This window comes from Carlito syrichta, unplaced genomic scaffold (assembly GCF_000164805.1).
Source record: "Carlito syrichta isolate Samal-C Ts95f unplaced genomic scaffold, Tarsius_syrichta-2.0.1 Scaffold312570, whole genome shotgun sequence".
Classification (NCBI taxonomy): Eukaryota; Metazoa; Chordata; class Mammalia; order Primates; family Tarsiidae; genus Carlito; species Carlito syrichta.
In genome coordinates, this window is record NW_007256666.1 from 368,609 (window position 1) to 396,116 (window position 27,508).

At 37.1% G+C, this 27,508-nt stretch overlaps 1 protein-coding gene across 1 annotated transcript in view; it reads left to right on the plus strand.

The window, feature by feature from the left end:
• UBR1 (ubiquitin protein ligase E3 component n-recognin 1) overlaps positions 1-27,508 on the plus strand; it is a 144,870-nt gene that overhangs the window by 62,474 nt on the left and 54,888 nt on the right. Inside the window, exons 12-27 of the mRNA XM_008069944.1 lie at positions 184-341; positions 1,357-1,456; positions 2,350-2,478; positions 5,874-6,054; positions 6,889-6,950; positions 7,238-7,348; positions 8,409-8,474; positions 9,035-9,136; positions 10,750-10,813; positions 13,328-13,452; positions 16,195-16,247; positions 17,691-17,793; positions 18,874-18,922; positions 19,301-19,455; positions 22,184-22,283; positions 24,273-24,382. Coding sequence (XP_008068135.1) covers positions 184-341; positions 1,357-1,456; positions 2,350-2,478; positions 5,874-6,054; positions 6,889-6,950; positions 7,238-7,348; positions 8,409-8,474; positions 9,035-9,136; positions 10,750-10,813; positions 13,328-13,452; positions 16,195-16,247; positions 17,691-17,793; positions 18,874-18,922; positions 19,301-19,455; positions 22,184-22,283; positions 24,273-24,382 — 1,668 coding nt within the window. The remainder of the gene's footprint in view (positions 1-183; positions 342-1,356; positions 1,457-2,349; positions 2,479-5,873; positions 6,055-6,888; positions 6,951-7,237; positions 7,349-8,408; positions 8,475-9,034; positions 9,137-10,749; positions 10,814-13,327; positions 13,453-16,194; positions 16,248-17,690; positions 17,794-18,873; positions 18,923-19,300; positions 19,456-22,183; positions 22,284-24,272; positions 24,383-27,508) is intronic.

Consider the following 27,508-nt stretch of genomic DNA (forward strand, 5'->3'; position numbering starts at 1 on the left):
GGGAATTCTTACTTCCGGCAAGTAAGTTCTTAGTAGTTGCTATTCTGTGAGATTAATGACTATATTTAATATTCACCAAACATTTATTTTAAATGACTTATAGACCAACCAAGTGAATGAATGAAATAAGTTCATACTGTAATAAGTTAATGCTAAAGACAATATTATTAAAATATTCCACAGGCTCGACATCTTATTGAAGAGCAGAATGTTATCTCTGTCATTACCGAAACTCTGCTAGAAGTTTTACCTGAGTACTTGGACAGGAACAATAAATTCAACTTCCAGGGTTATAGCCAGGATAAATTGGGAAGAGTATATGCAGTAATATGTGACCTCAAGTAAGTTGTTCAAGTCAAAGGTGAGGGCACCTGTTAAACACAGTGTACTTATTTGTTTTGTGTTGTAAGCAAACCTTTGATCCTTTTGGTTATCTAGGATTATCTTTACAATGATGACAAGTATAAAGAACTGTTACTGCCTCGATTTAATAAATGTCTTCAGTGAAGGCTTCTCACTGAATTGTAAAACCAGCTTAATAAAGAATGTACTGAGGAGCCGGGCTTGGTGGCTCAGCCTGTAATCCCGCGCCTTTGGGAGGCTGAGGTGAGTGGATTGCCTGAGCCTGCGGGTTCGAGACCCGCCTGGGCAGCGAGACCTCATCTCTACAATAAATCAAAAATTCAGCCGGGCGTGGTAGCGCATGCCTGTAATTCCGGCCACTTGGAAGGCTGAGGCGGAAGGATCGCCGGAGCCCGGCAGGTCGAGGCTGCGGTGGCCGGGAGCTGCCACTGCACTCCATCTGGGTGACAGAGTGAGACTCCAACTCAAAAAAAAAAAAAAGAATGTACTGAGGAATGACGTGTCACATTCACATTTTGCTGGTTGGTTTTTTTGTTTTGTTTTTTGAGTTTGTTTTCTCACTCTGTCGCCCAGATTGGAGTACAGTGGTGCACTCACAGCTACCACAGACTCAACGTGCTGGGCTCAGGCGATTCTCCTGCCTCAGCCTTCCAAGTAGCTGGAACTACGGGTGCACACCACCATGCCCGGCTAATTTTTTGGTTTATTGTAGAGATGAGGTTGCCCAGGCTGGTTTCTAACCTCTGGGCTCAGGCAGTCCTCTCCCCTCTACCTCCCAAAGTGCTGGGATTATAGGCATGAACCGCCACACCCAGCCTGGTTGTATTTAAAATAAAGCATAATAATTAATTTTAACTCTGCCCAGAACTTTTAGCTATTGTAAGAAATTAGAATCCTTAACTTTGATAAATCAGCATTGTCTGTAACCCTAAGAATCTTAAAATTGTCTCAGAATAGGAAAGTGAAATATTTCTTTCTTTCTTGAAATGACAGATATATCCTGATCAGCAAGCCCACAATATGGACAGAAAGATTAAGAATGCAATTTCTTGAAGGTTTTCGATCTTTTTTGAAGATTCTTACCTGTATGCAGGTATGATAATTTTTATGTACATCAGTAAGACATATTTATTTTAAAAAAATAATCCTAGTCTTTTCTTCATCTTCTTTTTAAAGCAGATATAGTTTTAATGAGAAGGAATCTATCTAACAAAGTAGAAATAAGATTTAAGCATTGACTCACTGATCTCATTTAGTAGATCTTTCTATATACTCTAGCTTATTACTGCTATTACTATCAATGTTTATTGAATGCCACCATTTGATAAATGTATAGTAAGCACTTTATATGCATTATGTCTTTTAAGCCTTACAACAGTCTTATGAAGTGGTTACTATTATTATTATTATTATTATTTTACATATTAGGGAATAGAATCTTAGAAATAATTTGCCCAGTGTCACACAGCTAGAAGTGCCAGACAGAGCTGGGATTTGCAGTCATAGGTTCTATCCCTGAGCTATCACCCCAAGAGCTAGGATTTGAATCCATGTATTTTGACCCAGTATGGGATTTTGTTTTTTTTTTTGAGTTGGAGTCTCACTCTGTCACCCAGTCTAGAGTACAGTGGCATGCTCCTGGCCACCGCAACCTCGACCTGCTAGGCTCCAGTGATCCTTCTGCCTAAGCCTTCCAAGTAGCCAGAACTATAGGCCCAGCTAATTTTTGATTTATTGTGGAGACGAGGTCTCACCAAGTTGCCCGGGTGGGTCTCAAACCCGCAGGCTCAGACAATCCACTCACCTCGGCTTCCCAAAGTGCTGGGATTACAGGCTGAGCCACCGAGCCCAGCCAGTATGAGATTTTAACCATGTTAAAATGTTCCTTATATAGGAATATGAATCCTGACAGTTTTATATTTTGCCAGCAGAGGAGCAAAGAAAGAGGGCCCATATAGGTATATGTTGGCCAATCTTTTCTTGCAGGGAATGGAAGAAATCAGAAGACAGGTTGGGCAACACATTGAAGTGGATCCTGACTGGGAAGCTGCCATTGCTATACAGATGCAATTGAAGAATATTTTGCTCATGTTCCAAGAGTGGTGTGCATGTGATGTAAGTAAAATTTGTTGGTAGGATCAGTGTCTTTTTACATTCTCTAGTAGTTATTAATGGTATAGTTTTATGTTGCAGCTTCTGTAATTTCAAATTTTATTAGTTATAGTAGTTTCTTATGTATTTGAATTTTTCTTATTAAATTTATGGAGGAAAATCAGTCTTTTACACTATTTTAGAAAAAGTGTCCCTTGGTAGTTTTTGCTTATTTTGAGGAATACCAGGGTTTAAATATACATATGTATGTATATTTATATTCACAAACACATTTATTTCCTTGAAAATGAATATTACTAATATGATCATTAGTACCACATAGATTTGTACATATTCCAAGATTGGAGATAGGCAGATATTTATTCACTCAGAAGCTTTGTTATATGTGTAAAAACCATTAAGAAAATTAATTTTTAAATATAGAACTGCATAATGTATCTCCTTAGATACAATGTTAGACCATAACCCTCTTTAAACATACTCTTACCCCAGATTCCCTTGAAGAAAGATGGCCTCGTTTATTTATTTTCTGAGAAAATGGACATTGTCTGAGTTTAATTCCTTCAACTTCACCAGTTTTTCTGTACCCGTTACCATCATCTATTTACCAACAAAGTTTTTTGTGTCTTCACTATTGGTTTTTTTCCTTTTTTGTCTCTTTCTTTCTAAAATGAATTCCTCTACCTAGGCTCTTGGTCTCAACTTTTTTCCTGGAGTTTACTTCCTGAATTGTCTCCACTTATGTTGCCTACACTTTTAATCATCTACCTATAAACATGCAGGATTCCCCATCCTTAAAAACAATAATGATACAAACTTTTTACTTGCCTTTGCTGCCTCTGTGAACTATGTTCTTTCTTTTTTTCCTCTTCCATTCTGCTTCACCACCAGCAGTTCGTCACAGGTTCAGATGGCAGTCATACTCATAGATGCAATAGACTTTAATCTGGGATAATAGCTTTATAGTACAATAAGCACAGGAAACTGCCCAGCAAATACATCACATATTTTTTTGACTTTCCTCATGCTTATGAAGGGTATACAGAATTGTTGGGTGATGGGGTTTATGTTTTTCAATCTTAACATCTTCCAAACCTTCTGAAGTCTTCTAGATTTAATTTTTTTTTGAGTCAGTCTCACTTTGTCACCCAGGATAGAGTGCAGTGGCATGCTTACGGCCTCCACAATCTTGAACTGCTGGTCTCAGATGATCTCTTCTACCTCAGCCTTCCAAGTAGCTGGAACTATAGGTGCAAGCTACCATACCCAGCTGATTTTTTTTTATTTATTGTAGAGATGAGGTCTCGCTATGTTGCCCAGCCTGGTCTTGAACCTCTGGGCTAAGGCAGTCTCTCGCCTCTGCCTTCCAAAGTGCTGGGATTACAGGTGTGAGCCATTGCGCCCGGCCTTCACTTTTTAGCTTCTAATACTTCTTTATAATCTGTCTTCTGCCCTTAACAATTGACAAGAACTGTCTTTAGAAAAAAATCTCAAAAGATCTATTTGGTAACCAAATTCAGAGGTCTTTTTTTAGTCCCTATTGTCCTAAAGTTGTTTGTAGCATTGTATTATTCTCTTGAGTATGTTAATAATCTTGAGACTTTCTTTCCCTCTGATTATCACAAACCTGCATTATCCTAATACTGTTATTATTGATTGTCCATTTCAGTTAATGATTGCCTTTTCCCCAGTGCCTTCTGCCTGCTAAATGAGATATTCCCCAATATTCTCTTCTCTTTCTTATAGAAATATGCTTTCAAAATTTGTCTTATCAATTGTTTGTGATTCTTTTCTTTGCCTTCTTAGGGCTATTAGTTTGTGCCATTTGCATGGTATTCCCAATTTTTTACGTTGATGGTGTATATTTTACATTCTTTTCTCTTACCTTTTATTTCTTTGTTTTTTTGAGTCAGAGTCGTCACCCAGGCTCAACTGTAGTGGCATGATCACAGATCACCACAGCCTTAACCCCCTGGGCTCAGGCGATCCTCCTGCCTTCGCCTTCCCAGTTGCTGGGACTACAGGCACGTGCTACCATTCCTGACTATTTTTTTGACTTTTTGTACAGACAAGATCTCACTGTGTTATCCATGCTGGTTTCAAACTTCTAGGCTCAAGCAGTCCTCCTGCCTCAGCCTTCCAAGGTGTGAGCCACTGCGCCTGGACTTCCTGTTATTTCTACCACTTAATTAAAACCTCATAGAGATGAGTCTCCTACAGTCCTTCTTCTTAGATCTAACACTTATATTTCAAACTCATAATATCCTTAATTGATTTGTCACTATATCTTTCACTTTCAACTTACACGTTTTCATCTTGACATCATTGTTCCATTAATGCAACTACCATTAATATATTCATCTGTATAGAAAATCTCAGAGTTATTGTATTCTGTGTGTTCAGTGTTAACAGAGGGGAAAAATATGTCACATAAGATTGAGAAATGTTAGGTTAAACAAAATCAAAGAGGATTATTTTTTTAAGCCACTGAATTTCTAAAATCCTTTAATTAATCAGTATGCTGACTTCTGAGAGGGATAGTCCTCAAATCTATTTGACCATGGAGTTCCTTCTTCAAGGTAAAATCAGTGTGAGAAACACTGTCTTAAGAAAGTGACCTTGACTCTTCTCTCTTCCTGCCATACTCACCCAGATTTGGTTCTTCCTTATCTCAAATTTATTTTATAATTCTAACTTACTTTCTATCGGTTTATTCTTTTATGTTCTGATTGCCCCACCCAAGTTTAGATTCTTATCACCTTACACCTGGACTTTGCAGTAGTTTTCCCATTGTTTTCCTTATCTCCTATCTTTGCCCTCTCCACTCTGTCATCTTCAGTGACACACTTAATTCTTCTTCTTGAAGCAGTGTGTTAACTACATTATTAAATTTCAGAAACCATCAGTGTATTCACATGCCAGTGCCAAGGTATATTTTCAATTCAAATTCAAATTCTATCCAGAAATTATTTAATTTATCTAGTTTTTAATTCCTCTTCACTGCTTGAACAGGAGTTTTATTTTCTCTTATTTTTGTCAATTTATTCTATATCTCTGCTTAAAATTCTACTTTCTCATCTTTCTTCATACTTAAATTCTGCATATTCTTTTAAGGCCTACTCAAAAGCTGCTTCAACAAATATGTCTTCCCAGTTGTTTGTGATTCTTTTTTGCCCTCTTAGGGCAATTAGTTTGTACCATTTACATGGTACTTAAAATTTTGTACTTTGATTATAAGTGTATATATTTGTATATTGTATATTTCCTACTGGTTTTCAGATTCTGTGGAAGTTGCCCTAGTAACATAGAACAATTTTGCACTCATATGTAGTAAGTATCGTTGAATGATTCGTGATGGACAACTCGTCAGCTCATTTGCATTTTTCTTTTTCTTTTAGGAAGAACTCTTACTTGTGGCTTATAAAGAATGTCACAAAGCTGTGATGAGGTGCAGTACAAATTTCATATCTAGTAGCAAGGCCATAATACAATTGTGTGGACATACTTTGGAAACTAAGTCCTACAGAGTATCTGAGGATCTTGTAAGCATACATCTGCCACTCTCCAGGACTCTTGCTGGTGAGTGTTTGTGTTTTACATGTATTTGTTAGCTTTGTTTTCTAGGTATTCAAAGTAGTAGAATCATTTCTATTTTTGTTATGTGCTCATTATATACAGACACACTCTGGTCAGATACTGCAGTTAAGGGCTGTCACTGTCAGTGTCCTTCATGGAGCTGTTACCAGAACATCTTTTGAAGGATGCTTGTTTACCTAGACCTTGTTTTATCTGGATTAACTAATGGACCCTTATAGTATACATTTAAGGACTAACATGGTAACTCATCTCCCATCCAAATTTAAATATAATAAAATCTTGTTGCTGGTTTTTAAACCTTCTCTCTGCCCCCAGTTTCACCAGTATATTGTCTGTATCATAGTTTCTTCACTTCAAAAAGTAGAAATAATGGCCAGACGTGGTGGCTCAGAGCCTGTAATTCCAGCACTTTGGGAAGCTGAGGTGAGGGAATTGCCTAAGCCCACAGGTTTGAGACCAGCCTGGGCAACATGGTGAGCCTCGTCTCTACAAAAAATCAAAAAATTAGCCAGGCATGGTAGTACACACCTGTGGTTCCAGCTACTTGGAAGTCTGAGGAAGAAGGATTACCTGAGCCCAGCAGATCAAGGCTGCAGTGGCAGTGAGCATGCCATTATACTCTAGCCCGGGTGACAGAGTAAAACTCTGGCTCCAAAATAAAAGGAAGAAGAAAAAGAAATAATACGTTTTCTTCAATCATTTACATTTCCATGTAGATTGGCCCTTCATCTGTCAAGTTTCCAAACTTGATGAATTAACTAGTCAACAAGTTTACTGGGTTTAATTGCTTTCTTCTTCTTTTTTTTTAAACTTTAGGTCTTCATGTGCGTTTAAGCAGGTTGGGTGCTGTTTCAAGACTACATGAATTTGTGCCTTTTGTAAGTGATTCTACTAAGTGTTGATTTGCTTATGTTCTGTTTCCAAACATCTCTTGGTTGGTAGATGGGAAGAAAAATAATATTTTGAAATCCACTTGAATAATTCCCGTTTAATAGTTTTGTATCTGCATATAGTACATTGTAATATGACCATAGGGATTTAGAATTCATCTAGTTCAAGCCCTTCCATTTTACAGAAGAGAAAACTGAGGAATATGTAGTACCATAACTTTGAGACACATCAAAGCCCTGTGAGAAGTAATGAAATTGACCTCATTGTATTTCAGGAGGACTTTCAAGTAGAGGTTCTAGTGGAATATCCTTTACGTTGTTTGGTATTGGTTGCCCAGGTTGTTGCTGAGATGTGGCGAAGAAATGGACTTTCTCTCATTAGTCAGGTATGGCATGGTCTATTATTCACATTTTTTAATGTGTTCATTTTCTGATTTTTTTCTTTTTTTATAATTTTACCCTATGTCCCTTCTAGATTTTGTTGAGTATTTGCTTCTATTCTCTTGTATAAACTCTTAGAAGTGAAAGTTCTAGGGATCATATAGACATTTCTCCTTTTATCCTATTTATTGTTTATTCCATCTGGAATTATAAGAAACTGTGGTGCTTGGGTAAATAAATTAGGTGAAAACCAGTAGTACCACCATAAGCCCCTCTCCCATTAACATAGCTGTTTTCTGAAGATTATCTTACTTACAGGCCTTTAATTCTCGTGCCATCTGTCTTAACTGAAGGCCATCTTATAATTTTTCCTTCAACTTTGGAGCAAATATGGAAAAATGCTTTTCCTAAAACATGGGGGAAATAAGATTTGTAAAGTTACCACTTGGAAGGAAAAATGATGTTATGACCAAGTGAAGAAATTACCTTACTTTTTTTTTTTTGAGTAGGAGTCTCTGTCACCCAGGCTGGGGGGCAGTTGCATGCTCCTGGCCACCGCATCCTCAACCTGCTGGGCTCAGGCAGTCCTTCCAAGTAGTTGGAACTACAGGCACGCGCCACCAAGCCTGGCTAATTTTTTGATTTATTGTAGAGTTGAGGTCTCGCCAAATTGCCCAAGCTGGTCTCTAACCCGCAGGCTCGGGCAGTCCTCTCACCTTGGCCTCCCAAAGTGCTGGCATTATAGGCATGAGCCACCACGCCCGGCCTTACCATACTTTTATAGAAGTAGGTATTTTGAACTTAGGGAAAATAAATTCTTTTGTTACACATGTCAAAAGTAATAACTAATGTAGAATATTTTTAATTCTGAAGTATTCTCAGGTCATATTTCTTTGCTTCATCCTTACCAGTCCCCTAAAATGATTCATAGTTTCACAACTTTTTTGCCACCAAGGAGTTCTAGGAGTTTCTAGCTTAGAGAAAGTTTTAAGAATGGCTTTTGTTAAGAATTTTGCTTGAAACAAAATAATTCTTTTAGCATTTATTCTGCCTTCTATTTTATAGGTGTTTTATTACCAAGATGTTAAGTGCAGAGAAGAAATGTATGATAAAGATATCATTATGCTTCAGGTACATTTAAATTGCTTCTAATATTTATGTTTTCGTTTTTATGTTTTTTGTTTTTTTGTTTTTTGTTTTTGAGAGACTCCGTTACCCAGACTGGAGTGCAGTGGCCGCTCCCGGCCACTGCAGCCTCAACCTGCTAGGCTCCGGCGATCCTTCTGCCTTAGCCTTCCAAGTAGCAGGAACTACAGGCGCATGCTACCACTGGCTCATTTTTGATTTTTATTGTAGAGATGAGGTCTCGCCAAGTTGCCCAGGCGGGTCTCAAACCCGCGGGCTCAGGCACTTCACTCACCTCAGTCTCCCAAGGCGCAAGATTACAGGCTGAGCCACCGAGCCCAGCTATATTTATGTTTTAACATTGCTTTTTATATGCCTTATAAGAAGAGAAGTTATTATAATTATTTTTAACTTTTCCCACTATTTAACTGAATATGACATTACAACAATGGAAGGGGCTACTACATTATCTTCCACACACTTTATAATTTTCTGACAGTTCTATAAGAGACGAAATGTTTCTCCATTTAATACACAAGAATTGTGATGCTGGATTTCTTTCACAGATTGGTGCATCTTTGATGGATCCCAACAGGTTTTTGTTACTGATACTTCAGAGGTATGAACTTGCTGACGCTTTTAACAAGACCATATCTACAAAAGACCAGGTAAGCAACTGAAACTGATGATATGAATTAATTCCAAAGGAAATATTATTGTTACTATTTTAGTCATATTCTACGTTTACTTCTTAATGTATTCCTCCATATAGCATGCATATATACACACATAGAATCTTTTTACTATAGAAAAATTAGAACATATAAACCAAGAGAAAAAAAATCATGAAACACTACATCCTGGAAGTGATCACTTTTTAAAGCAAACATTGTATCCTTCTGTATGTGCTGCTTTGTAATAACTGTATACTATTGCACTATATGAATGCATTATACTTTTGTATTGCTGAAGAAGTTTTTCTAGTTTTTTGGTTATAAACATCTGAACTTCAATTTTAAAATACTTGTCTAATTACTTTGTTAAAATAAATTCTCAGAATTGAATTTGCTGGGGGAAAAAACAGCATATTCTTTCTTAAGGCTCTTTACAAATTGTCAAATTGCTCTCAGAAAAGTTATTTCTATTTACACTCTCTCTTATGGTAAGTACATACATAATGGCACTAGTATTTTTCCTTTTTTCTCTCATAGGTGAAAGATGATATTGCATTTTAACTTGTAGTTCTTTAATTTTTGGTGAAGTTGACCATGTTTTCATTTTTATTGGCCCTTTTTTTTTTTTCTTTTTGGCAGTAAATTATCTCATCTTGTCCTTTATCCTTTTTCTGTTTTTTATAAAATTCCTTATTTAGTAAGGATATTAACTCTTCATTTATTATACTTGTTGCATTTTTCACAATTTGTAATTTGTTTCATGGTGTTTTGTCACATTTTTATTATTTTAATATTTGAAGTACCAGTTTATAAAGGGGCTCTTAACTGCTTTGAATTTATGAAATCACATTATTTTAGTCTTTCAAATTAGAAATCACTTGCAAAGGGCCAACGAATAGGATGTATAATGCAAAACTAATTTTTAGTTGTGCTTTATACTTTTTTTTTTAATCGGAGCCTCACTCTGTCACCCAGGCTGGACTGTAGTGACATGACCATGGCTCACCGCAACCTTGACCTCCTGGGCTCAGGCAATTCTTTGCCTCAACCTTCTGAGTAGTTGGGACTACAGGTGCAGAGACGATGTCTTGATATGTTGCCCAGGCTGGTCTTGAACTCCTAATCACAAGTAGCTCTCGCCTTGGCCTCCCAAAGTGCTAAGTTTATAATAGGTGTGAGCCACCATACCTGGCTTGTTTTATACTTAGTGAAAATAAATATCTGATTTAATATAGTGCTTAAATAAGGAGTATGTTAGAGAAGGAAACTGTCATCATAACTGTTGAATATCTGTTTGAAGCTACTTTCTCACCAACTTCAGGGAAGAAGGAAGCCATTAGCAGAAGAGTTAAAGATTAGACTTAGTTTGCTAACAAGACTATAGTGGCATAATGATAATGAAAACAATGACAGTATTTACAGTTCTTGCAATTGAGTTCTTATTATGTGACATACATTGTTGAATTTATTGTTCACCAGTAACTATCTGTACTGTGCTCTAAAAGTAAATACTGGACTGGATGGACCTTGAGTCTGATCGAGAAATGCATGCTTTATGGAAGTTTTTGATTCTTCTATAGCTAATTTATTCTTTTTCAATTCTATAGGATTTGATTAAACAGTATAATACATTAATAGAAGAAATGCTTCAGGTCCTCATCTACATTGTGGGTAAGATTAAAACAAAATGTTTTGAAATGGAACATGGGTTACTTTTTAGAGTATACAAAATAACTATAATTGATCATTTTGCTCCTCTTTCAGTTACAACATTTCGAAACCCATCTTTGAAAAAGTACAGATCTTACATCTTTATTTTTCAATACCGATTTGTAAATGTTTAGACTTGTTTGGAGATCTGGGATATTGTTACCCAGATAGAAATATAGATGAAAAACCTCTATTCATTTAGTGTTAAACATTTTATATATGTGTGAAATTTTAAACATAATATAAGTCTAAGTAAAGTATATTTTTATTGTCTCATTTTCTTAAATTACTTTGTGCAGATATTTGCCATACTTAGTTTTGTTAAGGTTACTTAGGAAAGGAAAAAGTGTTCTTTGCCAGAAATAATGTTTATCTGGTTATTATGACATTGACCCACAGAAATGTGTTAAATGAGTTCTTAATAAAGTTAATATAAATATTCCTTGCAGAAACACTATATTATAACCTACTGAAGACAAATATGTGCCATACTTTAGTCTCTGTTGACTTTACCGGCTGGGCACATTCATTGCCATCACCTCTTTCTTGACTTCTCATTCTGGCTTTTGTTATTTACTGCACCAATTGCTGTTTTATCTTAATAGTTCTTTGGGGAATCTAGTCATTAACTAAGTCTGTAAACATGGATTAATTTTACTTGTTCATCCAAGAGCTAGTTGCTAGACTAGCTGTTTGACTCAGCAGAAAGTGTAGTAAACCTTTATTGCTAAGTGAGACTTAAATCTTGCAGGCTGCTAACTCTATCTGTCCAGAAAGTACCAGTAAGAAACAGATGGAGAAAAATGGACAAATGAAAAATGTGTGAAATATTTGGGAGTTGATTGTATACTTTATTGAATTATAAAATCTCAAGGGAAATTTTTGTGTTTGTCCTTAGAATACTATGTGAAGAATTTCTAATATTGTAGTATGTTTTTGCTGTTTTACTTTTACTACTTTATTATTACAACTATTATTTTACTGTTATTTTGTTGTCCCAAGTTTATTGGGTTTTTTCTTCTTTGTAATTTGATTTTTAGTTAATACTTGATATATTCCTGAGAATAAGTTCAATACTTTCAGGAGTCAATTTTTTTTTTTTTATATCTCTGTGCTAGGCACGGTGGCTCACACCTATGATCCCAGCACATTGGGAGACTGAGATGAGAGGATTACTTGAGGCCAGGAGTTTGAGACCAGCCTGAGCAACATAGCAATACTTCATCTCTACAAAAAATTAAAAAGTTAACCAGGCGTGGTGGTGCACACCTGTAGTCCCAGCTGAGGCAGGAGGATTGCTTGAGCACAGAAGTTTGAGATTGCAATGAATTAAATCATGCCATTGCACTCTAGCATGAGTGACAGAGCAAAAGACCTTATCTCTTTTAAATAAGTAAACAAGACTGATTTTATGTTGGAAAAATTAATATGTAGGAAAATATTTGGATTAGGAATCAGAAGATCTGTCTTGGCTTTACTGTCAATTATTAACAGGGTGCATTTACATTCTTTGGACCTTAGAGTCCTGATTTGTAAAATGTAGAGGTAATCTTACATGATCCCTATGATTTCTTCTAACACTAAAATTCTAGGGAATACTGTTTTTGGTGAAAAAAGTATGAAAATTGCAAAATGCTTTACAAATGTAAAGGGGAATGAGTCTGTTGGAAACAAATTCACTGAAAAAAGTCATCCTTTGGCAAATGTGCAGGATTCATCAAATCTCTTAGGCAAGGGATTTCTTTATTCGTAGCTCTTTTGTAGGTGTCATAGGACTTCATATAATTATTGTGGTGTTGAAAATCAGTGGTGATATAAGGCTAGTCATTGTAAGCCTTCTTGAGGCAATGGGAATTAGATGCTGTTGACACCAGTGAAGTTCCCATAGTTAGTTTAGCTATTTTCTCACTCCATTTATCAGTTTATTGCAGTGAAAAATGAAAATCTGACTGTGGGCTTTTTAAAATACCAGTTATTCCTGATACATATTGCTGTTTTGTCATTTAACCCATAAAGACATCTTTAAGTATTTTGTTTTTCAGTTTTCATTTTGTTCTTTCTTAAATAACAAGTAGAGACAAAATTGAGGAAGATCTTGAGAGAAAAACTATTCAGTGATGGCCACTACTCATTCAGATGCCATCTGCTGTATTGTCTGGATTAGAAACACATGCTAATTTAATTGAGGGGCCTTATTTATAATGTGTGAGTATGTGTATATGTATGTATACATATGTGTGTTTGTGTGTATGTATGTATGTATACATAACTTAAGACCTGGATTCTCCTTCAGGTCACTTCAGTTTTCTTTCTGTCTTTCAACAAATAGATTCCTGTTTTCAGATTTGGGAGCACATCCTAATAACTTTTGGTCTTCCTCTCATAGGCTTAATGAAATGTTCTGAACATCTCTGGTAGGGAGAGATTTAAACAGAAAGCAATATTCTACTTTCTCTTTTTGATTATTTGTATTAGGAGAGCGTTATGTACCTGGAGTGGGAAATGTGACCAAAGAAGAGGTCACAATGAGAGAAATTATTCACTTGCTTTGCATTGAACCTATGCCACACAGTGCCATTGCCAAAAACTTACCTGAGAACGTAAGTCTAATTTTTTTCTCCTTTTACCTCAACAATTTTTTTCCTTTTTCTTTAATTGGAGGTTACTTAAGAATTTTAAGAAAATTTATTTAGCAAAATGGCCTATATCAGTACTTCACAGATGTAAACCAGTCACCACTTATCCTTTAGTGGTATGAATTTTAATTCTGGGAGAAACTTCTCAACTTTATATTTATGTTAAAATAGGATTTATCTAGAGGAAAAAGGGTACTCCCTGAAATACTGAGACTGTTTGGGTGTTGTGTCAGTCTGACTCTTGTGAGAAGCAGATCTCATCACAAAACATTAAGATTTTATTAAAGAAAGTGGTGAGAGCTCTAGGAAAGGTTAGGGAAACCATCAGATTATGATGCAAGTCTGACACACAGTAAAATAATGAGAGAAGAAAGATCAAATAGAAGCATCCCAGCCTCCTGGGTTTTGGTGCCTTCCCATTGGCGCCTTCCCACGTCTCCCAGAATAAGCTCGCATTAGTATATCTGTCTTGCTTATAATCTGGGAGCAGCCAGTGTGTGACCAGAGCACAGCAGCTGAGGCACATGGTCATTTATGCCCCTTGTAATTAGAGGTCTGCAAGATGCATTCTCATGGATGCCAGTCGTGTTATTTATATTTTTGTGCTGAAATAATAGTCCTACAGATTACGAGTCTCATATTTTTTCTGAGATTTGAATATGAATTAAAGAAATTATTATTATTATTTTTTTTTTTGGGGGGTTGGAGTCTCACTCTTGTCGCCCAGGCTGGAGTGCAGCGGCATGCTCACGGCTACCGCAGCCTCTACCTGCTGGGCTTAGGTGATCCTTCTGCCTCAGCCTTCCAAGTAGCTGGAACTACAGTCGCACACCACCACGCCCAGCTAGTTTTTTTTTGTGTGTGTGTGATTTATTCTAGAGATGAGTTCTCACCAAGTTGGCGAGGCTGGTCTCGAACCCCTGGGCTCAGACGTTCCTCTCACCTCGACCTCCCAAAGTGCTGGAATTACGGGCTGAGCTACCGCGCCCAGCAAGAAATGATTCTTAAAAAATAGTTAACTTATCTATGTTATCAATGCTTTTCAGAGAGGTAGAATAGGGGTAAACTTTGACTACTAGTCATTCTTCTTGCCTCGAATTATTTGTATTTTTTTTTACAGTTTCTTTGTTAACTGATTCTCAAACTGCAGTCATTGGCATATAACCTTCATAATTTTTGCATATTCATTACCAATTTCGTGGACTGTAAATACATTTTTAATATCAACTCACATTTTCTTTAGCATCTTTCTTTTTTGTTGAGGAGGGATGGGGACAGGGTCTTGCTCTGTTGCCCAGGCTGGAATACGGTGGCACAATCATGGTTCACTGCAGCTTTGACCTTCCTGGGCTCAAGAGATCCTCCTGCCTTAGCCTTGCATGCAACTGGGGCTATGGGTACACACCACCATGCCCAGCTAATTTTTATTACTTTTTGTAGAGATGTGGTCTTGCTATGTTGCTCAGCCTGGTCTTGAACTTCTTGCCTCAAGCAGTCCTCCACACTCAGCCAACCTCCCAAAGCACTGGGATTACAGGCATGAACCACTTACCCAGCCATCCTTAGCATTTTTCTAAGCAATAATGTGTGTGGAATAGTAGACTAGATCATTTTTTCCCAGTAAATATTAAAACAAGTTATTAACTCTTCAAAAATTTAAAAATGTACAACTATGTGACAGTTAAATTAATTTCACTTATCACTAGTGATATGCATACTTTTTTGGAAAAAAAATGCTTTTGAACACACAATTTTTACTGCTTACCCCAAGTATATTATTTTATTTTATTTATTTTTTGAGTTGGGATTTCACTCTGTCACCCATGCTGGAGTGCAGTGGTATCATCATAGTTCACCGCAGCCTCAGCCTCCTGGGCTCAGGTGATCTTTCCGCCTCAGCCTCCCAAGTAGGTTGAACTACAGGCATATACCACCACACCTACTAATTTTTGGAAGAGACAAGGTCTCACTCACTGCTTTGCCTAGGCTGGTCTTGAACTCATGGGCTCAAGCAATCTTCTCACCTTGACTTCCTGAAGTGCTGAGATTACAGGCGTGAGCTACTGTGCCCCAAGTACATAATTTTCAAAAGGTTAAATTTTTTAATTTTTACAGGGCTGTAGGAGTATATGAGCTTAAGTTAGTGCTTGACTAGGTCCTTAACCTGATTTTAAATGACTTCATTAAAAAACGTCTTTCATCTTGAAGAAAAGTCCAGGCCAGTTAGAAAAAAAGCTATATAATTGTAGAAAGTAGAATACATTAAGACATCTAGACATGTATTTTACTATAGATTACTAGTTAGATCCCATTTATTTTGTTACTTTGGTTTTAGGGATTAATGTCGCATGGACATTGCTTAAATGATGAGAATAATTAATAAACTACATTTAAAAAGCTGCTTTTCTTTAATGGTAATACTGTGTGTGTTTGTGTGCATGCCATATATATGTATGTATACATACACATGTGAACGCAAGCTTAGGTAACAGCTTTTTTAAACAGTTTATACATTCTATCACTTAGGAAATTGAACTTCGGAAACATAGCTAATTGGTTTTAGATCTAATTTTTTAATAGTAGAAATTGATTATTTTTTATTATTCACAAAGTATTTTAGAGATGCAGTTAAAAATGTATTTTAGTTCACAGAGAATAGAAGGTTATTACATGAAGGTAAAAATTGCAAAAATATTCTTTCAACAGGAAAATAATGAAACTGGCTTAGAGAATGTCATAAACAAAGTGGCCATATTTAAGTAAGTACTTAATATTTATGCTTATTCTTTGATCTTTGTTCTTGTACTTTGGATACTTTGTAGCAGCTTTGAAGTTCTTGCTTAAACTCCCAAGAATAATAATGGAGTATAGGGCAACCCCTCAGGTACCCTCCCACTCTGGGAGCTTTTCTGTCCTCTCAATAAATCCTGCTTAAAAAAAAAAAAAAGAAGGCTGGGCTAGGTGGCTCAGCCTGTAATCCCAGCGCTTTGCGAGGTCGAGGTGAGTGGATTGCCTGAGCTCATGGGTTCGAGACCAACCTGGGCAACTTGGCGAGACTTTATTTCTACAATAAATCAAAAACTAGCTGGGCGTGGTAGCACATGCCTGAAGTTCCATCTCCTTGGGAGGCTGAGGTGGAAGGATCGCTGTAGCCCAGCAGGTCGAGGCTACAGTGGCCGGGAGTGGCCACTGCACTCCAGTCTGGGTGACAGAGTAAGACTCCAACTCAAAAAAAAAAAAAAGAATGGAGTATAGATTCCAAGGGGTGAGAATGAGGTGCACATAGTAAGCACTTAGTACCTGCTAATTGAAGAAGTAAGTGTTTTTGGCTGGTGAATAAGAAATATATATTTGTGATATTAGGTAATTTAGATAGTACACAATAAAGCTTTCTGCTAGTCCCTTTTCCATTAATTTGAAGACATGGCTTCATTTACTCTATACAATTTTATTTTATGCTAATTTGAGCTTTTTCTCTAGTAGAGTTAAACAGTATTTAACAATTCTTTCATTCCTTGAGGTATATAAAATGAAAATACAATTTTAATTGTATTCTTAAAATTTCAACAATGATACTGAATTTTTACTTGTTATAGTATTGTCTTTATAGATAAATTATTACTTTCAAATAACTTAAAATATGTAGTTTTTCTTATGCTCTTATAATATTTAGTGAAAAATATTTGACTTTAAGAATTGAATAGGAACCAAAAGCTATTTCTTGTTCAGAATAAATATGGTATATTCGCCTTGATGATTATCCTTATATTATTGTATAGAGGATTCACCACCATATTTTCATTTGCAACTTGCTAAGGCTATGATGTCTTCCTACCATTTGACCTTAAACATTGCCGTGTACTTTAGCTGAACAGGCAACCTTTAGGCTTCATGGACTACAAAAGAAGCCTTAGGGATTTAAGTAGGGCATGGAATCAGGGCTAGATAATAAACTATCCTAAATTTATTTGAGTTTTATCATTATAAAACAATTTAGCTGTTACCAAGATTTTGTGTTCAGAATATAACTTTTAAGTTTTACTATTAGGATGAAGTTTGTCATTCAGTTTAAGAAAGCTAAATTAGATACAACTGCGGGGTATTTTTTTGGTCTATTTTGACTTCATTTTTAGGTTTTCATTTTGTCTATATTCTGTATTTCAAAAACACTGATATTTATCTTGTATTTTCCATCTATTTAGGAAACCAGGTGTATCAGGCCATGGAGTTTATGAATTGAGAGATGAATCATTGAAAGATTTTAATATGTACTTTTATCATTACTCCAAAACACAGCATAGCAAGGTAGAAAAAAGTATCCTTTTCAGTAAATGAACCTAATGTGCCTTATGTTTTCTAACTCCACAGAAAATTTCTTTTTCTGTAGTTTCGTGCTGGTTCTCGTTAATAGAGGGCATTATCTTACCCAAGAAATGAAAATTAGATCAATACTGTTATTTAGCATATAGGCAATATTCAGGTTTTCATGATTATACCAAAAATGTTCTTTATAGCTGTCTTAGAGGGTAGGGAGAGGAGTCTATAAAGCATTATGTATTCGTGACCTGCCTGGGCAACTTGGCGAGACCTCATCTCTACAATAAATCAAAAAATTCGCCGGGCATGGTAGTGTGTGCCTGTAGTTCCAGCTACTTGGAAGGCTGAGGTGGAAGGATCGCCGGAGCCCAGCAGGTCGAGGCTGTGGTGGCTGGGAGCGGCCACTGCACTCCAGTCTGGGCGACAGAGTGAGACTCCAACTCAAAAAAAAAAAAAAAAAAAAAAGGCATTATGTATTTCATGATCACACACTTCATTTACTTGTCATGTTTCTACAGTCTCCTTTAGTTCAGAGAATAATACTTTTGCCTTTTTTGTCTTTCATAACTGACTGTAGAGTTCAGGCTAGTTCTCTTTTAGAATATTCTGCTTTCTGTATTTGGATGCATTCTCATAATTAGATTCAAGTGAAACATTTTTTGGCAAGAATACTGTATAAGTGATATATTGTATTACACCGGTAGGTACACAATGTCTTTTTGTCCCATGAAGGATGTTGTTAGTTAAGGTGATCTCTGGCTTTGTCCTTAAAAAGTGAACATTTTATAGCCCATAACATAGTACCCTATACATAATAGGCACTAGGTAAATGTTTTTGACTGAAAAGAATGGGGACTAAGTTCTTGATGAGGAATATTCCTCATCTATTTTGCAGTGGCTTTCCCTAGGACAGTCCATTTCTTTCTAGAACAAGGTAGCATTTTGAATACTTGTTTCAGAATGTAAAGTATTTTAATAGATGGTTGAGTCTTTCTTGCCTGCTCTAAAGTAATCCATATGTCTCGTACTTTCAAAGCAGTGTATTTAATGATAGATTTTTTTTTATAGGCCGAACATATGCAGAAGAAAAGGAGAAAGCAAGAAAACAAAGATGAAGGTAAAAAGTGAGATTCTGAATTGACTCATTTTTACTATTTTTTTGTGATTTTGTATCAGCAGAGCATATAGTGTTTTTGTTTTTGTTGGTTTTTGAGTGTGGGGCAACTAAAAGAAATGCAAAGAGCCTTTTGCTTCTTGTTACATATTAGATGTGGTCTACAGCGGTGGTGAGAGAATCTTAAATTAATAGTAAATATAGTTTATTTTGGGTACTTACAATACACTTGACATTGTTATTTTCAGTACTTTAAAGGTAGCAAAAACATCACTCGTTTTGTATGTAATCTATTATTATTTGACATTTGCAATTTAGTATGTAGGATAAACCAAATAAAAATATATCTGTTTTTGTTCTTTCTCTGTACATCCCCCATAGCATTGCCACCACCATCACCTCCTCAATTCTGCCCTGCTTTCAGTAAAGTGATTAACCTTCTCAACTGTGATATCATGATGTACATTCTCAGGACCATATTTGAGCGGGCAACAGACACAGATTCTAACTTGTGGACCGAAGGGATGCTCCAAATGGTATGTTTACCTGAAATATTACTGTACGTCAAATCCTAGAGTTCGAAAATCTCTGGTTTAACTTCAGTTGGAACCACATCTAGAGCACCTGAGACCTAGAGGTCATTAAAAAGAGCTTACATGTGGCATGAAGCTTCTTACTGATACATTCTCATGTTTTTAGCATCCTTAGTCTCAGGAACATTGTTGCCTTTTTTTTTAGTTGGCGTCTCACTCTGTCACACGGGCTGGAGAGCAGTGGCACGATCACGGCCACCGCAGCCTCGACCTGCTGGGCTCAGGCAGTCCTTCTGCCTCACCCTCCAGGGTAGCTGGGACTAGAGGTGTGTGCCACCATTCCCACACCTCTTGGTTTATTGTAGAGACAAGGTCTCATCATATTGCCCAGGCTGGTCTCGAACTTCTGGGCTCAAGCAATCCTCTTGCCTCCATCTCCCAAAGTGCTGGGATTACAGGCATGAGCCATCGTGCCTGTCCAAGAGTAGTTTTTGTTTAATAAAACCCACAAAAACAAACAAAAAAAGATTTACTCATGCTAATATGCTGGCATGCCATTATTGCATCATGACTTTTTTTTTTTGAGTCAGGGTCTCACTCTGGCATCCAGGCTGGAGTGCATTAATGTGATCATGGTTCAGTGCAGCCTCTACTTTCTGGGCTCAGACTATCCTCCCATCTCAGAATATTCTGCCTCAGCCACCCAGGTAACTACTACAGGCATGTACCCCACTATACCTGACTAATTTTTGGATTTTTGTAGAGAAGAGGTCTCACTATGTTGCCTAGACTGGTCTCGAACTCCTGGGCTTAAGCAAAATCCTCTTGCCTCAGCTTCCCAAGTGTTAGGATTATAGGCGTGAACCATCATGCCCAATTTTTTATATTTTAAATTTTACTTGCATTATAAAAGATTTGAAGACAGTTCTAGGCTTAAGTCCTGGATTTTCCATTTTCTTTTCTTTTTTTTTTTTTTTGAATTGGAGTCTCACTCAGTCCCCCAGACTGGAGTGCAGTGGCCACTCCTGGCCACTGCAGCCTCGACCTGCTGGGCTCTGGCAGTCCTTCCGCCTCACCTTTCCAAGTAACTGGAACTACAGGCGCGTGCTACCACGCCGGCTATTTTTTTTGTTTTATTGTAGAGATGAGGTCTCACCAAGTTGCCCAGGCAATTCACTCACCTCAGCTTCCCAAAGCACGGGATTACAGGCTGAGCCACCGAGCCCAGCCATTTTCTGTTTAGAAGCAAATAATTTTCTCATTAATAAAATGGATATAATTATACATAGAGTTTTTAGGAGAATTAATTCCAATGGAAGCAGCTATCTTTTCTTTTCTTTTTTTTTTTTTTGAGTCGGAGTCTCACTCTGTCTCCCAAACGAGTGCAGTGGCTGCTCCTGGCCACCGCAGCCTCGACCTGCTGGGCTCCGGCAATCCTTCCACCTCAGCCTTCCAAGTAGCCGGAATTATAGGCATGCGCTACCATGCCCGGCTGATTTTTTGATTTATTGTAGAGACGAGGTCTTGCTGCCCAGGCAGGTCTCGAACCCGCAGGTTCAGGCAGTCCACTCACCTCAGCCTCCCAAAGGCGCAGGATTACAGGCTGAGCCACTGAGCCCGGCTGCTATCTTTTCCTGATACTCTTACAGATAAATTACTTAATCATGCAACCTGTGGTGGCTGTAACTGGATATTTACTCAGACCTGCCTGACTAAATTTTCTTTTTTCCTTGGGTATTGTTGATCTGCAGGTTAGGCTCTAAATGCTGTCATACTGTATGTATATCTCAATTTTGTTATAATACTGGGAAATACATATAGTATTAAATTTTAAATCATAGAGCTATATTTGAAGTCAAGTTAACATTTTTCTTCCTCTATCTCAGTGTGTTACATAGGACATAAATGCTGTTAAAGTTTCATATATTTTGGAAATCATTCCATATTAGTGCACATAGATCTACCTCATTCTTTTTGTGTTTTGGAGGGGTTTTTTGAGTATCATTGGCTCATTTATTCTACTAAAGAAAAATTAGAAAATGTTAAGTGTTAAATTTTAAACATTTTATGTTGAAAAAAGTATAAGCCTATTGAAGTTCAAACAATATAAAACAAATAGCCATGTATTTTTACCTTAGATTCATAATTATTAACATTGGCACATTTTCAAACATCATGACCTTTTGCCCCTAAATATTGTATATATCTTATAGGTACAATGGTATTGTTTTATATAACTACAAAACAATTATTAAAGTAAAACATTGACATTAATACAGTATAATTAACACTCAGTTTATAGTCAAACTTTTCTAATTATTTCAATACTTTTTTTAACATTTGACAGATTCCAATGTATGATCACATATTGCATTTAATTTACACATCTCTTTGATCTTTTAAAATCTGAAAGTTATTCAGATTTTCTTTTTCATTCACAATATTGAGATTTTTGAAAAATATAGGGGGGTGCAATTGGCATTTGAGGGAAACTGCTGGGGGAGGGAGGGGTACCTGCATAATCAACGTTTGTATACCTAACCCTGAATTGTACCCCACATCTTTAAAATAAAATTTTTAAAAAGCAGAAGAAAAAGAAGCCAGGCACGGTGACTTTTTATTGCTTTTTCATTTTTTTTTACCTGGCATGTTGCTTATTTTTATATCTCTAGTTAAAATATATTTACCTCAAGAATCACAATTTTAAAGATCTTTTATTTTCTTCCTTCAGGCATTTCATATTCTGGCATTGGGTTTACTAGAAGAGAAGCAACAGCTTCAAAAAGCTCCTGAAGAAGAAGTAACATTTGACTTTTATCATAAGGCTTCAAGTATGTTTGAGTATCACTTTTCAACACAATTCTAGCCAATGCCAATTTGTAGTTGAAAGCTTAGATCTTAAAAAGTTTAAATCTGTCAATACTGAAAGTTTAGATTTTACAGAATTTTAATCTGTTAGTCCTTAAAACATAGAAAACCCTGAATGGTCATCCTATTTTTCACCTATTAAAGTGGCAAAAATTTTAGTAAGATATGGATCTGGCAAAGGTATTGGGAAACAGGCACTTTTGACCATGCTTGTGATGTAAAAGCAAATTGGTATAACATTTTTGGAGGTCAATATGAAAGTATCTATCAAAAATGTAAAGGTACAGATATAATACTAGGAATTAGTATGACCGATAATACTCCTCTAAGTATGCAAAAATATTTGCACAAGGATGTTCTCTTTAGTGTTCTTTGTTATAGCAAAGACCTAAAAACAATATGAACATTAATTAATAGACTAGTTAAAACATTATAGTATATCTATACAATGGAATAAAGCAGCTATCAAGAATGAGGTAGATTCGAGCCCAAATTGGGGTTATTCTATAAAACGCTGACTTATATTTTTCTTTCTTTTTCTGAGTTGGAGTGTCACCCAGGCTAGAGTGCAGTAGCATGCTGACGGCTACCGCAGCCTCAACCTACTGGGCTCAGGCAATCCTTCCACCTCAGTCTTCCAAGTATCTGGAACTACAGACATGCGCCACCAAACCTGGCTTATTTTTGATTTATTGTAGAGATGAGGTCTCACCAAGTTGCCCGGGCTAGTCTTAAACCCTCAGGCTCAAGCATCCCTCTCACCTTGACCTCCCAAAGTGCTGGGATTGCAGATGAGCCACCACACCCGGCCTGTTAATGTATTTTTTAATTCCCTTCTGTAATTTTTTTACTACATGACTCCTCCCCACTTTTTGTGTGGAGTTGCATGCATTGGTGGCTTCTTACTTATATTCCTTATCTCAGTACTACCAAATATTTGCTGCTACATCAACCATAGCTCTCACATGACCCATCTGTGAAAAATGATCTTTCTGAATTGAAAATGATTATCGACATTTGAGTATTACCATGTTCATTTTGCATTGTTTTCAACTTGGAAGAAAAGGATAGGTTTAAATTAAATTTCTAATAAATACTACCTAGTTAAGATAATTTTTCAAATCACATTCCAGGTATATTAATTATAAAACCAATAGCTGGGAGAAAAGCATCCTATTTTCTATTTATATACTGTATTTTTTAGATCCCTGAAGGTATCATAAATCTATCCAGTTTATAATATATCCCATTTCAATATTTTTAGCAGTTTTATTTCTCATTAAGCACTTTTGCTTAGATTTTGAGCCAAATATGAGAAAGGCCAGGGACAGATCATTAAGGGTAGCTTTTGCTGGGTAGTGCCAGTAAAAGATTACTTAAAGTAATTTTTTTCACATACCATTTTTTAATTTACTTCTTAGTGCTTCCTATAATTGTAACTCAGTACTAGATGTAATTGCAGATTCTTCCATTGAAAAATTAATGTAGTTAAGGGATTGAGTAGCAAACCTTGTTTATCAATGTGAATAACATTAACTAAAAATTGTAATAGTTATGAAGATACAGTTGGCCCTCTTGTGGGTTCTATGTCTGGGGATTCAGCCAACCTTGGAATGAAAATATTTGGGGAAAATAAAGAAGATGGATGGTTGCATCTGTACTGAACATGTACAGACGTTTTTTTCTTATCATTATTCCCTAAACAATACTGTGTAGCAACTATTTACATAGCATTTACATTGTATTAGATGTTCCAAGTAATCTAGAGATTACTTAAAGTATACAGACGGATATACATAGATTATATGCAAATACTATACCATTTTATATATAGGACTTGAACAGCCATGGATTTTGATGTGTACAGGGGTCCTGGAACCAATCCCCCTGAGGATACTGAGGGATGACTGTATATATTTATTTATGATGTGTAACTTTGTATTTTAAAAAAGGATTGGGAAGTTCAGCCATGAATGCTCAGAATATACAAATGCTTTTGGAAAAACTCAAAGGAATTCCCCAGTTAGAAGGCCAGAAGGACATGATAACATGGATACTTCAGGTAAACTAAAAAAGAAAAATCACATATCCTGGTTTAAATATTTAAGATTTGGCAAGGCTCAGTGGCTCAGCCTGTACTCCCAGCACTTTGGGAGGCTGAGGCGAGTGGATTGCCTGAGCCCGTGGGTTTGAGATCAGCCTGGGCAACTTGGCGAGACCTCATCTCTACAATAAGTAAAAAAAAAAAAAAATTAGCTGGGCATGGTAGCGTGTGCCTGTAGTTCTGGTTACTTGGAAGGCTGAGGCAGAAGGATGCCAGAGCCCAGCAGGTGGACACTGGTGGCTGCAAGTGTGCCACTGCACTCCAGCCTGGGCAACAGAGTGAGACTCCAACTCAAAAATAAATAAATAAATAAATAATTGAGAATCATCTAGCCGGGCTCGGTGGCTCAGCCTGTAATCCCGTGCCTTGGGAGGCTGAGGTGAGTGAATTGCCTGATTCCACAGGTTCGAGACCCGCCTGGGCAACTTGGCGAGACCTCATCTCTACAATAAATCAAAAAATTAGCCAGGCGTGGTAGCGTGCACCTGTAGTTCCAGCTACTTGGAAGGCTGAGGCAGAAGGATCGCTGGAGCCCAGCAGGTCGAGGTTGTGGTGGCTGGTGGCAGCCACTGCACTCCAGTCTGGGCAACAGAGTGAGACTCCAACTCAAAAAAAAAGAAAAACGAATGATCTGCTTGTTTCTAAAATTAAACCACTATATTCTTCTATTTTCAAGTGATTTACTACTGATTTTTATGATTACTCGTTTTTCGTATTAGTTACTTTTCCTATGTTTTTGTGGAGTTTTAAAAAAATAAGATTTACTTGTGTCATTATTTAGTCAACATGGACTGAATACATACTTTGTGCCAAGTTCATTTCTAAACTCTAAACGAGACAGACAAGATTCTTGCTATCATGGAGTATATACTCTAGTTGAGGTACAGGCATTAAGTAAACAAGAAAGTTTCAGAGCAATTCATTAGATGAGTAGAGGGTTACTTTGGGTAGTTTCAGAAGGCCTTCCTCAGAAGATGACAGTGGAACTAAGACCTGAATAACATGGAGTCAGTCTTACAAGAACCTGGAAGAGCACTCCAGGAAGAGGGAACAGCAGGGCAAGTTCTCTGTGAGAACCAAAATGAAGGCCAGTATTACTGGAACATAATGGGAGTGGGAGTGAGAAGGAAAAAAGGTAGGCAGTGAGGTCAGACGTGTAGCTGGGGGCCCGATCCTATAGGACCTTACAGGCTAGAATAAAGTGATAGATGTTGGTGGTGGCTTGGCCTGTAATCCCAGCACTTTGGGAGATTGAGACAAGAGTACTGCCTGAGCTCACGGCTTTGAGGCCAGCCTGGGCAACATGGAGAGACCACGTTGCTACAATAAATAAAAAAATTAGCTGAGCATGGTGGAACATGCTTGTAGTTTCAGGCTGGGGTGGAAGGATCGCCTGAGCCCAGCAAGTCAAGGCTGCAGTGACCAGGAGCATGCCAGTACACTCTAGCCTGGGTGACTGGCGTGAGACTTCCGAATCAAAAAAAAAAAAAAAGAGAGAAAAAGTGGTAGATTTTATTTTAATTAATTAATTGATTCATTTATTTATTTTTAGTTGATCTCACTCTGTTACCCAGGCTGGAGGGCAAGTGGTACGATCAGAGCTCACCACAGCTTTGACCTCCTGGGCTCAGGTCATCTCAGCCTCCTGAGTAGCTGGGACTACAGGCAAATGTCATCACACCTGGCTTATTTTAATTTTTTTGTAGAGATGAGATTTCACTGTGTTTTCCAAGCTGGTCTCAAACAGTCCCTCCCACCATAGCCTCCCAAAGTGCTGGGATTACAGGCATGAGCTAGCACGTCTGGCCCTAAGTGTTATTTTTAAGGATTGAAGCATTTTACATAACATAATCTAATCTATATTTGTACAAGATCAGTTTGGCTACTGAGGAGTAAGTGGATTGCGGGAGGCAGGCATCAAAGCAGGGAAACTGTTAGGACACTAGTACAGTAATCTTGGTGAGAAATAAGTGTGCCCTAGGCTAAGATACAGATGGTGAGAAGCTGGACTGATTAAGGTGTATGTTGAAGGTAGAATCTATAATACTTGCTGACAGCTTTGATGGAAGGGATGAGGAAAATCAAGGAGTCAAACATGCTCCTGGATTTGGTGCTTGAGCTGCTGGGTAGATGGCAGTGCCTTCAGGTAGGAGTGAATAAATAAGGCAGCAAGAGAGAAGCCAGGAATGTTACTTTAATGGAAAACCCACCACATGGAAACATGAAGCCAGGGCTATAGAACTTCTGCTCTCATTGTATTCATTAAAATATTCTGATATTTTCAGCTAGATATTGTTTTGATAATTAGAATGAGTAGAGTGGTTATTTTTTACACTTATCTGTTGGAAATCTTTGTGCTTAAATGTATTTCAAGAGGTCAGCCCTTTTTACTACTTAATTAGAAACACTCCTTAAGTGAGCTTAATGCAATGGGGTATTGTAACTATAAGATAATTATGTTAATTCAGATTTTTCTTGAAGTAGATTTCATGAATGTTTAGTATGTGCGTTAAATTAACCAATATAATTATTTTAGTAGTATATATTGGGTTGATGCATGAGTATGTAGTGTTTTTCACTTGCTGATGGAATGCAAATGTTGTGCAGTGGTTGACTGGTCACAGTTTATCACATTTGTCAGTTCTCAGGTTGACTGTTTGGGGATCATCTCAGATTAAAGCATTTAGGTCTTCATCAAAGCCCAATAATCTTCCTAAACAGGGAGAATCACTCAGGTCAAAGTGGCCCTCTTTGAAACGATGAAACCATTTTCTTTCCATTTTTTTCCCCAATGGCATTCTCCTCATACATAGCACAAATGTTTCGAGCTGCCTCTGCTGCCTTTACTCCTCTGTTAAACTCAGAAGAATTTATCAGAAGTGTTTGTTTTTTTCCACTTGACACTCCATCTTCTTTAGCCCATAAATGGCACTCACTTTTCAAATCTGCTAAATGCAAGGCATAATCACAAGCACAGCATTGTCATTCCAAGTGACAAATGATAAACTCCCAACACTGCAGTGTCGCTGTGCCAAAAACAAATGCTACGAACTTATGCATCAACCTAATAAAATCAAAACAAAC